This window comes from Dermacentor variabilis, chromosome 1 (assembly GCF_050947875.1).
Source record: "Dermacentor variabilis isolate Ectoservices chromosome 1, ASM5094787v1, whole genome shotgun sequence".
Taxonomy (NCBI): domain Eukaryota; kingdom Metazoa; phylum Arthropoda; class Arachnida; order Ixodida; family Ixodidae; genus Dermacentor; species Dermacentor variabilis.
In genome coordinates this window covers 179558483-179572538 of record NC_134568.1, presented here as the reverse complement: position 1 = coordinate 179572538, position 14056 = coordinate 179558483, and the positions used below count along the sequence as shown (strand labels likewise).

At 48.7% G+C, this 14056-nt stretch overlaps 1 protein-coding gene across 3 annotated transcripts in view; it reads right to left on the bottom strand.

The window, feature by feature from the left end:
- Positions 1 to 3163: 3163 nt before the first annotated feature.
- The window catches only part of Ns4 (Nucleostemin 4), an 80086-nt gene continuing 69193 nt past the window's right edge, over positions 3164 to 14056 (bottom strand). For all 3 annotated transcript variants that reach the window (XM_075700362.1, XM_075700370.1, XM_075700374.1), the window contains one exon: positions 3164 to 3403. In XM_075700362.1, the coding sequence (XP_075556477.1) occupies positions 3213 to 3403 (191 nt within the window). In that variant the 3' untranslated portion in view covers positions 3164 to 3212. The remainder of the gene's footprint in view (positions 3404 to 14056) is intronic.

Below are 14056 nucleotides of genomic sequence, written 5' to 3'. Positions count from 1 at the left end.
AAAGCACGCGAAGAGCTTCCCTGCGAATGGGTAAAACACCTAAAATAGCAAGCAGCACGCATAAAATCAGTAGTTAGGTCTACCGTTGGTCGTCAAGCGCCGGTCAAGCGTATCGGCTTTTATACATGAGCCATCGAAAGTTCCAGAGTAATTGCTGGTGCCCACGTGTCTTCCAGAAAGTTCTACACAATTCACGTCGCACATGCAATCAGATTACAGAAGCTTGGGTAAGAACAGACAGCAGCAAGAACCGTCGATAACATTCGAGAAACTTCCGATAAATGCGGGCAGGTCATGCGCTGAGCGATAACATTTTTAGAGGGTGAAAAGCCCGAAAAAGACACGTGTCAGCATTTACTAGTAAAGAAACTGGTCCAAAAATTGCGTGCGCATCAGAATCTAGTACGGCCCTAAATCTGCGTTACCATATCGCCATCGGCATTTCAAAATGGCCGCCTCATACGCCCTTCGAGCTTAGCCATAGAGCTTCTCACTACATTGACTCCTTTAACTTAGGTTAGTGCACCGTCAGTCTTCCTCGTCTTCCCATTTTATGTGTTTGCTCTATCAGCATGGAAGTGCCGACGGCAAAGACATGCCGAGTTCATCATGATGCCGCAATTAAAAGGAAAGTGATTGCGTGTGCAAAGACGGATAGAAATCGGTCCGCATCATGGGCGTTCGGAGTTCCCGAAACTTGTGTGCAGGCCTGGTGCAAACAGGAGAGGCGTTCTACACCGGCAGCTGCAACGTACGGTGCAGCCCCATCTTTAAAGCAATCTGCGATGGACACAGAGTCTACGCATCTAGGTGCACTGCGCTGAGTTCTCGTCGCTTAGTTCGCGTTGAAGCAAGAGGCTGCACAAAGGTCAATTCGCTCACTCCTGCTACCGCACTTCCTCACTCCAGCGTTTTGGTAAAGAGTTTCTGCGGTCATTGAGAAAGACGTGTTCATGTTTGCTTGTGCGCATGTGACACCATGCTTGTTAATTTAGTAAGCAAATGTTTAAAAGTTTATACGGCCAATAAAACTACTATCCTTACTTCTCGTATTGTCTACTAGTTTGCTATCATACGCGATGCTTCGCCTTTTGGGTGAAACTGCGACTTTCTTTATTTATCGCAACTTTAGTGCATTGGGAGTAAATGTTTTCTTCCAAATGAGGGAAAGTTGTATTTATGTATGAAAGAATGAGGTGCACAGTACTGTAAAGAACTTTTCATTTTTTTTAGGTCACAGCAAACGGGTGTGCGTTACAATCCAGGGCACGTTAGAACAGAGTAAATATGGTACTCATTATACATAGGAAATTTTGAGGTGTGGAAGCTGTCCTCAAACTCATGGGCAATACTATCATAGGTCGCTTCTGGCAGAAATCGCTGCGCAACCACTCGGTTTTCTCACTGTCTCCTGCACCATGCTGAGGATGAGATGGTTAGCCTGATCCTGTTGTGGTCACTGCCAATGCTGAATTCTCCTTCCTCGTCAATGTTCGCATGTTTCACTCGATGCGCCAATCGAGGTGACACAAGTGCATAGTCGATACAGGTACGAATGTTTTTGGCACACCATGTAAACTCTCCATCACAATCTGAGCAGAGGTTTAACGCTTTAAGTTGAGCCTCCTTGCATACTGCCGCATTAGTTTTCCGTTGAAGTCCAGATAACCATCTTGGATGTGGCCATTAAAGTCTCCCATGATAATCACTTCTCTGTCAACTGCCCATCGCTGAAAGTCTTTCTTGATGCATTGCATCACTTGGACGTTCCCATAATGTTGTGCATTCGTCACCATAAGGAAGAAAACACACGCGATTGTGGGAATCCCCAAAATCGCTCCACAGATCTGCTTATGTTCACTGCACTGACACTGAGCTTCTCCCACTCTGCTCCATTCCTCCACAGGGAGCCAATGCCCGCGCCTCTGCGTGCTTCCTCTGTGTGATTGTTGCCTGCCCACTGCCACATTGGATTAACCAGTGGCTACTCCTGTCCACGAAGATGCGTCTCTGCTACTGCATACAGCTCTATGGTTTTGGAGTCTTAACGTCCTGTAGAGCTCTTCCCATTTGCTTGTCTTTCTAGCTCCATGCATGTTTAGGAAGCCAATATTCGTGGATTTATCCCTCATGTGATGATCGCGCCTGCAGCGTGTGCACCTTCTTGCTGGTTGGAATCTTGGTTTTGGGCCTGGGCAGCTGCTTCTTCCGTGACATATTGAGCAAATTATGGCGCCTATGACATTCCAAAAGCGGAAGTAGTGGCATCTACACTAACATCCAAAAGCAAATTTGGACTGCGTGCCATGGTGACATTTAGAAGGCGGATCGTTGTGGGCATGTCCCAATCCGCCATAGCTTTTGTAGTGCAAGGCATTGAAGAAGAATGGGAGCATGCAAAGAGTGTGTTTGATTGCGAATAACTCCGTTTCTGCTGAACGCATTGAAGTACTTTTTGCGGCAAAGTATTTTCTGAAACAGTCTATTTTAACTTCAAGTGCATTTCTCCTCTTCGATAAAAAGTGGTTCAGGGCCCCTTTAAAAACTCTTGAGGGAGAGTTCCCGTCCAGGGTGTGTCACAAGTTTCAGTGCATAACCAAAATTTCCAACAGGGCCTGGTAAGGGAGGGCCCTCCTGGAAGTGAGATATGGAAATAACATTTTGCATAGATAGACTCTAACTGAAGGTGAGATTTGCGAAATTTCACTGTCGTGGCTTAACTGCGGTCATAAATGACAAAAATTTTAGCACCCATAATGTCATGCTTTGGTGCAATGTTCACATAGGCAACCTAAGAGATACGAAGATTTGGACATGTGGTTTTTGGTCTTTGGTTAGCATAGCCAGAAATGTGAAAAATGGGCCAATTCAATTCCAAGCAAAGTACAGTTATTTACACTGTACCTTCCATTGTAGCAGTCATTCTCAGCATTTCTCTTGCAAAAATGGCTCTTTGTTATCATTATTGGTATTGTGTCATTCAACAAAATCGAACCTAAACTGTATGGTACAGCAAATGACATAAGGATGCCAAACATAGGTAATTCAGTGTTTTACTTTCTTGGCACGCCTTGTTATTGTATATTGTGCAGTTAGGCAAAAGTTGTGAACTGACACAAATCTGTCCTTTAGATTGGAGAACTGCAAAGAATGCAGACATGTGTACAACTTCCCAAAATACTCTTATTGCTGTCTCTGAAGGGTTCTAACATTTACAGCACATCGTTAGCCAAGGCAGCAAACTTGTTGCTCTGGAAGTGGTCCTCCTCTTCCTCCTCTTCATCTTCCTCACTACTTTCGTCTTCACTCTCCTCTTGCTCACTCTCAGAGGAAGCACTCTTGACTGGAGGCTCCCCACGAATTCTTGCAAGGTGAGCCAACAGAGCACTGTCTACTTCGGAGCCTGCAGTCACATAGAAACAAATACATCAGTGTAAAGCTCGCATTCCACAGAGAATGTCCCATTGTATCTTTATCCAAATATAGTGACCTTTTTTTTTTACGACCAAAAAAGTTGAAACCAAGTTTGGAAATGTTCAGTGCATTAAAAATTCCACTTGTCTTCTAAAACACTGGCTGAACTATCCTCCGACTATATACAATCTGCAGTGTTTTTTCTTTTTCTTTTTCGGGCCAGTCCCTGCACCTGCTTTTTAAGATACTGTTTAACAATTGCACAAAGAGCACTGCAACTTTGAACACTGGTCTTTTAATATGAAAATTCTTTTCCTGCTGTGCTTACTACATGTGGAATGTGTACTGCATAGCACAACATAAATGATTCCATGCATTATTTGTCCTTAAGTTACACATGGCACCATCTTTAAAGTAAGACAGTATTTAGCAAATGGTTAAAACACGTCGGCGGGCTAGTTGGTTTCAATCCATGATGGTGTGTGTAAGCGTGACTGAACGAGGACGTAAAAAGAAACAGATACACAGAGAAAGCGCTGTCTCCGTGTATCGGTTTCTTTCTATGTCCTCGTTCAGTCCCACTTACACATTCCATCATGGATCTAGCAAATGTCGGCAAACTTTTTGGTTAAATTGTGCCATAAGCATACCTGGGGTCCTCGAAATCCAGGAGATTCGTCAAGCAGGCAACAAAAGAAAACAAAATTGTGCAGACCCCACACACTGTGGGAATCTGTCATGCGAAGCATTCTGCAGGTACCTGGCTATCCAGCATTGTTTGGGGTATCGCGAAACTATAACAGGTGGACCAGCGTGTTTCTGCAAGTTGAGTAGTTGTATGTGTGATCACAACCACGGCGTAGACGATTGTATGACTGCAATGGCATAATTTCTACGCCAGCTGTTCGACGCAAGCCTACGACACAGCGAATGTTGGGTTCTACATAAGTCGTCGAGGAGCATAAGTGAGGTAAACACTGATTGTGACGTCATCAAAGACCACGTGTTATACAATTGCACGTTCTTTCATGTGGTGTATGTTAAAACGACGATGACATTGTTACTTTGGCGAAGAAATGTTAGAACTTGATTAACTTGGGCGATCATGAAGTCTGTACAACATCACACATTTTCTAAGACATAGTGCAAGTTGCTACGAGGAAAGTACTGGGCAAAATGGGCGGGTCCTGAAGATGGTGCAGTCTAACATGGCACCTCAAAGTGCAAGCTGTCAGAAGGAAAGAAGATGACAAAGGGACAAGGATGCATGCCCCGTGTTTTGAAGGAGCTGGCTGGCATTGAAACTAGAGAAGCATGCATGGGATCATGGCCTAATATGCTCGACCCGGCTTCTGTGCTCAACGGCAGAGGTTCGATTCCCACATCTGTCACACATTATCTTATTTTTCTTAACACTTTCCTGTCCGTGGGAAAACAGGCAGGTTTTGGGTGGCCTAGTAAACTATTTTTTTACTGCTACAGCTAATGCTTGATATTAAAATGTATGGTATGAATTTCTAGAAGAAGGAATGTGCTTTCTAGTGGTATTATTTTCAAGAAAATATTTATTAGTGTAATGGGTGCACTGAACAGTTCCGAGGGTAACGTCTCTTCGTAACCGAGGAGGCAGGTGACGCAGAGCAGGAACAGCTGGTTGCTTGAACGGCTCACACTCGTGCCAAGCACTGGCGATCCGGCTGGCCCACTGGTTGCACAGCAGGCATGGCAGAGACGATCTGGCTGGCCTTGTTCTTGTGCTCTTCTTCTTCATTACAATTACCCCCGGTGCAAAAGCGGAGCCATCCTGGCGACTTACGACGTGGAGACGAGCGGGTCATAGAATTGTTTCAGGCGGCGCACGTGAACAACATCCCGTCCACGGCGGCGCTTGTCGGATGTCGATGTAAGCGGCTCTATGACATAGTTGACCGGAGAGGTGCATTCGACGATGCGGTATGGTCCATCATAGTGCGAGAGAAGTTTTGTCGAAAGTCCAGGCGTGGTAGAAGGCACGGACAACAAGACAAGGGTGCCGGGGGCGAAGTTCGGATTCGTAGCGTCGCCATCACGATTGGCTTTTTGTCGTTGTTGGTCAGCGGAGGTGAACTTTCGGGCTAATTGACGGCATTCCTCGCCGTATCGGGCGACGGCTGAAACGGGAGCACATTCTGACGCGTCTGGTGTATAAGGCAAAACCGTATCGATGGTATGGGAAGGATCGCGACCGTAGAGAAGAAAGTATGGAGAAAATCCTGTGGTACTTTGTGTAGCCGTATTATATGCGTATGTGACAAATGGGAGGATGATATCCCAGTTTGTATGCTGCGATGAAACGTACATGGTGAGCATATCACTAAGGGTGCGATTGAAACGCTCTGTAAGTCCGTTAGTTTGAGGATGGTACGCCGTGGTGGTCCGGTGAACTATGCGGCATTGAGCAAGCAGAGCTTCAACCACCTGCGACAGAAACACACGGCCTCTATCACTCAGCAGCTCCCGAGGTGGGCCATGACGAAGAATGAAATGATGGAGCAGAAAGGATGCAACGTCACTAGCGGTCGCTGCAGGTAGAGCAGCGGTTTCGGCACAGCGTGTAAGGTGATCAACTGCTACAATAATCCATCGTTTCCCAGCGGGTGTTAGTGGTAGCGGCCCGTACAGGTCAATTCCCACACGGTCGAAGGCACGAGCAGGACACGGAAGCGGCTGTAATAAACCGTGGGCCGGATGAGGCGGAGATTTGTGGCGTTGGCATTGCGGGCACGAGCGGACAAACTTTTGGACAAAAGTAAACATTCCTTCCTCGCCAGTAGTAACGTTGCCGCAGGCGCTCATACGTCTTCAAAACGCCTGCGTGTGCACATTGTGGGTCAGTATGGAAAGACGCGCACATGTCGGAACGCAAAGTCCTAGGGATAACCAGGAGCCACTTGCGACCATCGGGCTGGTAGTTGCGTCGATACAAGAGGTTATCCCGGACAGCAAAATGGACAGCCTGGCGACGCAGAGCGCGGGAGATGGGAGATGCAGGCGAGCCAGAGAGGAGATCCAGAAGAGAGCCACCCAAGGATCTTTGCGCTGTTCTGATGCGCAGGTGTCGATGTCGACCGAGGATACCGCCTCAATGGTGGAGAGGGAGGCTGTGTCGGCTGGTAGCGGAGAGCGGGACAGAGTGTCGGTGTCAGTGTGCTTGCGACATGAGCGGTAGATGACGTGTATATCGTATTCTTGAATGCGCAGAGCCCAGTGGGCAAGGCGTCCAGATGGGTCTTTTAAAGAGGATAACCAACAGAGGGCGTGATGGTCAGTAACGACATGTAAAGGCCTGCCGTATAAATAAGGGCGAAACTTCCAGAGTGCCCAAACGATGGCCAGGGATTCTTTTCCTGTGACGCTGTAATTGGGTTCCGCTTTGGTCAGCGCACGACTGGCGTAAGCAACGACGTACTCGGAGTAGCCAGACTTGCGCTGCGTAAGGACAGCGCCAAGGCCAATACCACTGGCATCGGTATGCACTTCAGTTGGGGCGGTGGGGTCGTAGTGTCACGGTATAGGCGGAGACATCAGGAGACGGCGTAAGGTCACGAACGCGGTGTCGCATGCAGGAGACCAGGAGGATAGGTCGTTTGCGCCACTTAAGAGTTGTGTCAGAGGTGATATTATCTAGGCAAAATTACGAACAAAGCGTCTGAAGTAAGAACAGAGGCCGATGAAGGCGCGGAGTTCTTTGAGTGTCTTAAGGCTCAACCAGACGTACGCGTTCCAATGCGTCCGCACACGCCGCGCTGACTCGACGTCGCGTGGCGCCCGACGGAGGAAGAGGGCGCGCACCCAAACGATGCACGAGTTGCCGCGCGTAGCCGCGCGTCTCGTCGCGGCGGCGCAGTGTTGCTAGCTTGCCATGTTCAAGGCAGTCTAGCCTTCGCTTAACGGCCACGTTAAGCAATGTGTTACATATTAGACAGCTTTAGTTTAGCGTCAGCAACTACAGCGTACGCTATACGCTATAATATAGTGTACGCTAAGCAGCGCACGTTTTCTACAATTTTAGTTGACCGGCGATATCTTCGAATCTCAGAGGCCATATGCCGTTGTTGCGGCTATTTCGCGCCATTAGCGACAGGTGGCGTTGACATCTCGAATGTTTCTTTCGTTAGGCTTCGACTCGTTCGAAACGAGAAGCGATCTCGAAAACACCACGAGGTTATCCATAATACTCTGTCGTCGAAGCGGCCTGAGACTAAGCGAAAGCCGTTTACACAGTCATTTGCTACGAACGAAGTGCATTTTACAAAAGCAACGCCAAATTCAATTCGAAGCGGGCAGCCGGGACCGCCGCCATGTTTCCCGCAAGCTTGCCTGAACGTCGCGCGAAGAGTCGTTCCGGAAGTGACGTTGGCTTGCCGTGGTCATGTGAGGCGTGTCATGCTACTGACGCGAGCGGCAGCTTCCGGCGCGGGCGCAAAAATTTTAGCGGTTGTAGGTCTCCACGCCGCCACGCGAAACAGCCTCCGCGCCTGACGCCGTACGCGCCCAGGCGTGGTGCGGCGCGTGCGGGCGCATTGGAACGCGTACGTCTGGTTGAGCCTTTAGGTTTCGGAAATTCTGCCACGGCGCGAAGTTTGGATGGGTGGGGCAAATGCCGTCTTGTGATACGACGTGACCCAGAATCATGAGCTTGCGCGTGGCGAACTGGCACTTTTTCAGGTTCAGTTGCAGGCCTGCGTTGGTCAAGGACGTCAACACTTGCCTAAGGCGAAGAAGATGCGTGCTGAAATCAGGGGCGAACACAACGATGTCGTTGAGATAGCACAAACACGTGCTCCATTTCAGGCCGCGCAAGATATTGTCCATCATTCGTTCAAAGGTAGCAGGCGCATTGCATAGGCCAAATGGCATCACATTAAATTCGTATAAACCATCCGGCGTAATGAATGCAGTTTTAGGGCGATCAAATGCTGACATTGGGACCTGCCAGTAGCCCGAGCGTAAATCCAATGAAGAGAAGAATTGAGCGCCTTGCAAGCTGTCCAGAGCGTCGTCAATGCGTGGTAGAGGGTAGACGTCTTTTCGCATTATCTTATTAAGACAGCGATAATCGATGCAGAACCGAATAGAACCATCTTTTTTTGTGACGAGAACCACCGGTGATGCCCACAGGCTATTGGAAGGTCGAATGACGCCGCGCTGAAGCATGTCGTCCACGTGCTCACTGATCACCTGACGTATCCGTACGGGCGCTGCCGCAATGGCGCGTTGGAGCCAGTGTCGATATGGTGGCTGACGGTTGACGTGCGACCCAGAGTAGGCTGAGCGACATCAAAAGAAGAACGGAACTGGGCAAGCAGGTGAAGAAGCTGGGAGTGCTGCTCGGAAGTAAGGTCATCGGCAATGAAAGGTGTGAATAAGTCAGGTGATGGCGGAGCAGAAGTGGAAAGTGCACAGAAGTCAGTGAGCTCTGTATACGAAGCATCCGGCACGTCGGTTATAAACATGTCATCAAGAGGCTGAACATGGCCAAGTGCTTCACCGCAAAGAGCCGTCAGGGCTGTAGGAAGCGGATTGCAGACAACGATGGCGCTGAGACCGGCTGAAATGTCAAGCGTGGCGAAAGGGAGGGGAACATCTTTGCGGGTTATGAAGAGTTCCGAAGGAGTGAAGAGGACAGTGCCTTCAGAGACAGTGCCACAGAAGACGGGAACAACAGCAGACGAGTACGGCGGTATGGCGATGTCTTCCCGAAAGACTAGCTTAGCGGGAAGAGATGTGGCGCCGACGAGGGGTACGTCACACAGAGGCGATAATTCGACTTCAGCACGTGCACAATTGATGACGGCATTATTTCGCAAAAGAAAGTCCCACCCAAGTATCACGTCGTGAGAGCAGGACTGAAGAACCACAAACTCCACAATATAGAGAACGCCCTGAATAACAACTCTAGCTGTGCATGCTGCTGAAGGCTGCACTGGCTGGGCGCTTGCTGTGCGAAGAGAAAACCCGGAAAGTGGCGTCGTAACTTTTCGTAAGGCGCGAGAGAGGTGTTCGTTTAGGACAGACACGGCTGCTCCAGTATCAATTAGCGCAACAGTGGGGAGGCCGTCCACAGTAAGGTCGACAACGTTCGAAGGCGACAATGGAGGACTTGTTGTACAGATTGATGGCGATGCAGTTCTTGCCTCCTGAACTGCGGCGCTTAGTTTTCCTCTTGCGTGGGTGAAGGACGCCGACGCATGGCGGATAACGAGCGGTGACGCGGGGAAGGCGAACGACGTGTAAGGACCGGGCGCTCGGCTAGTGGCCTGTTTGACTGCCGACTAAAATAAGTGTCTTGAAAAGGTTGCACGTCGGCGTAGGGAGGCGACTGCACCAGCCCATCAGAGTGCAGCATGCGGCGGCGGCAGAGTCGTGCAACATGGCCGGGAATACCGCAGGCATAACATATGGGCCTGTTGTCTTGTGTGCGCCAAGGATTAGCAGACGCAGGAGCAGGTCGATGAACGGGATGACGAACGGGTGGTAGCGGCCGTGGATGTAGTGCAACGAGTGGTTGACGAGGAGGCTGCGCGGCGGTGGATGCGTAAGTAGGTGGTGCGGCACCAGGGTACAGCTGATGCTCCATTGGTAGAGCCTCAGCAACTTGAGGCTGTGCGGCGACGGATGCGTAAGTAAGTGTAGCGGCGACAGGGTACTGCTGATTCTGCATAGGTAGAGCCTCAGCAACTTGCTCTTCAATAACCCGCCGGAGCGTAGGGGCGAGCTGTGTAGGAGGCTGTGACGGCAGCGGCTGCTGTAGCTCAGCGAAGGGCATTAAGAGAGAGCTGACATGCAATTTCCTCCCGCACGAAAGCTTGGATTTGTGTGAGCAGGGGGGAGCGATCAGGGAGGACGGTCATGGAAGAGAGGGCCTCGTCAGCCACTGAGGGGCGCCTGGTCAAATCGCGCTGCCTTCTCAACTCGTCGTAGCTTTGGCACAAGTTTATGAGCTCTGCTATGGTGCGCGGACTCTTGGCGATCAACATTTGAAAAATGTCATCGGCGATGCCCTTCAAAATGTGCTTCAATTTCTCATTTTCGGGCATAGAAGCATCCACATGTTTGCACAGGTCGAGAACCTCTTCGATGTAACAGGTGAATGTTTCACCGGGTTGTTGCGCTCGCTCTCGTAACCGCTGCTCGGCGCGCAACTTGTGGACGGCGGGGCGACCGAAAACTTCAGCGAAACTGGCCTTGAACGCAGACCAGGACTGAAAGTCGGCTTCGTGATTTTTAAACCACAGGTGAGCCACTCCCGCAAGGTAGAATATGACGGCATTTAACTTGGCGGTATCATCCCATCGATTGTGCAAGCTCACCCGTTCATACGTAGCCAACCAGTCATTGACGTCCTGTTCATCCGTACCACTGAAAACCGCTGGATGGCGTTGCGGGACAGCGCCGGAGCAGGCAACAGGGGGTGGCGGCGACGTCGGCTGGGGAGAGTCAGGCATGACGGGAGGCAGAGTCCGAGACCAGAGTTCCAGGTTGTAGATGTTCTTGAGTACCCCACACCTTCCACCAATTGTAATGGGTGAACTGAACAGTTCCGAGGGTAACGTCTCTTCGTAACCGAGGAGGCAGGTGACGCAGAGCAGGAACAGTTGGTTGCCCGAACGGCTCACACTCGTGCCAAGCACTGGCGATCCGGCTGGCCCACTGGTTGCACAGCAGGCATGGCAGAGACGATCTGGCTGGTCTTGTTCTTGTGCTCTTCTTCTTCATTACATTAGCAATTTCTTGAAAAAAATTAACAGAAAAATGTGCAATGAAAATGAGAAAACTCTGTAAGAACACCGATTCTGCTTTGCACCAAGAGAACATAAAAGAATTTCGAAATATGTATTCTGAACAAAAAGGCTATATACACAATATTCCTGCAAATATGAGCTTTCTATCTGTAGAAGTTCTTTATATACAAAGGAAAATGTAAGCTCTAGTGGCTATTCAGCGGTTCGTAAGAGCCATGCAGCAGCTTTTACGAATCACTGCACGCCGATGCGGAGCACAATGCCGAGGTACACTCTCAGTCGTTTTCTCATGTAAAACTCCACTTTTTTGCACTGCTGCTGGCAAGTGGTCCTGCCCAAACAACATTGTCATCCTGTAGATAAGAACTGTGACCTTTAGAACACACCGGATATCTTTAGGTCTGAGCGTGGCAGTGACGAAATGGTTCGGAGTAGAAAACAAATTTTGCCAGTGGATACCTGTTCACGTTCAGGGGCTATTTGACACACTTTCACCAAGTCTCTGCTGAAGCCTGATGAATGAAAATCGTCTTCCGAGTCTGTGCCCCTACCACCACCCAAAAAATTATGCTGCAGGCTCATCGAAATCTGTTGAAATTCGCTGTTTCTGAAGGGCAGCTGCGCGCGACATTGATGCCATGTCAGAAGCTACGAGCGCTTGTGGTGCTAGACTAAAAGGGTGCTTTAAAAATGCCTCCCACGGTGCAAAAAAGAAACACAAAAGCAAAACTAGAAAAACAGTTTCTATTTTAGGTACTGGATAGTGCTGGCTGTCCGCAAGCGCTCCTAGCGCATCAAAATTTGAAGTTGAAATCATCAATAGCGAGCTATCGATGGGTATAGGCGTGACCAGGAAAGTGTTAAAGTGAGGCGAGACAGGAACCTACGTAACTACCACCAGGGTGCCTACCAAGTTGACATTTCCAAATTCCCAGAGTTTTCCAGGTTTTCCCTGAGTGCCTTCGCAAAATTCCCTTAGTGATGCAGAACTATGTTTTATGTCAAGACGGGCTGAAACCATTATTTCCCGATACTGTCACTGTCAGTAAGCATATGAAAAAATTTTAAAAAAGAACGACTTAATCCAATTTGAGTACTAAGGAGTAGTGTTTATGTTATTCAAAAACAGAATAAAGGGAGGGGTTAATAATATGCACAGCAAATAAAATGTCTTTAAAAATATGCAAATCGAGTCGGACATTCTCAAATATGAATAGAAAGGAGATACATATAGAAGCAAACATTTTCAAATATGAGCTATTTCTATCAACTGATAGCAAGCTCAGTGGTATGAGGCCCGAACTTTGTCACAATTGGGACTCTCTCTCAACAGCTCGCAAGTCAACCTCAACTGTCCTGACATACTCTCAGCCCGCCCACAGCACCTCATTGTTGTGTTTCACTGTTTTAAAGAGTTTATAATGGTTTAGATAAGGGACACCTGCATCTTGGCATCAGCCAACACTTTGTTTTTTGAGCTCAAGCTCCTACAAAATTGTGGCAGCACTCTTCCTTTCCCGTTCATTCCTCAATGCGTAGGTATTTTATGTTCATGTCTTCCTTCCGCCAGTCGTTCGTCCCTCGGACCATTTGAAGCATCTTCCTGGTCAGTTGCACAGTTCACATCCGATTTTTTGAACTTCTAGGGGCTCCAAAAACATCCGAAAAATAGGCCAGTTGGAAAAAATAAATGGTTGTCATTTACTGCCCTTAAAGGCTCAAACTGCCACAGGCACATTCGAAAACGCTCTGAAGGCCTGTTGGTACACGTATTAGGCATATAGGCGCCCGTACTGTGACATACCGGGTGCATGAGTGCATAATTAAGCATGCATCCGGTATTTCCGTACGGAAATACCGGGTGCATGCATGCATAATTAAGCAATACATACTGTGTCCCGTAGCAATAGCCACTTTCCACGCTTATACTTCATTGCAATACTTTTGCGTATGCTTCACCAAGTAACATTTCTGTACGGAGGCGAAGGTGACTTTCGGGAACCGGCATTATGCAACGCACCGTGCTTTCCAAGCTTCTGAGCCAATCGCGAGGACCACAGCGGCGGAATCTGTGCCATTGCTGACCAGTAGCGAATTCTTTCAATAAAAAACATGGCACCCAATGGCAAGAAGCTTCACAGCGAACGCCGAAGCAGCTAGGCCTAGTGTTGCCGCAGTGGTGGCTACGGCTGCCAGCAGATCTGCGAGGCCGCGAGGTAATCAAAATGGCAGTGGTGGTGGCTTTGATTAATGCCGTTTCGCAGCTGCTGTCATGGCAAAACTTCCGGAAAATCGTACGGTAAAGAGTTCTTGCGTCCGAAATAACAGACGTTCTGATACATTGACTCTAAGGGGTACGTGGTGGTGCCGCATGGCTGTCCAAATTATTGGGAATCTGGTAAGTCGGTCGTTGACAGCACACTGTCAAGTCCTCCAGCCGACGACAGGGCGTCACAGACGATTCATTAGGATTTCTGTCTGTTACTCACGCCAGCATTACCGCGACTTTCGACCATTTCAATAAAATTACAGCTAATTTTCCCTGATAGAGACACAAATTCTTTGAGTTTTCCCTGAGTTTTTCCAGATTACTCAAAATCCCTGAGAATTCCCGGTTTTCCCAGTTTTCCCGGTTGGTAGACACCCTGACCACAGAGTGTCAGGAATGAGGCAAAGAATGCTTCGCATTAAAAACATTTGCCCTTACTTTTATGGGTCACAGCAAGGTCAGAAACAGCTCTGAATGGTTGCCAGTAATTATTAGATGTCTCAGTGTTCATAGTATGACCAGAGACGGTGCATGCATAATTAACCATCCCTCGGGCTGGTGAAAAAGCATAGTCCGTGGATAGCATAAG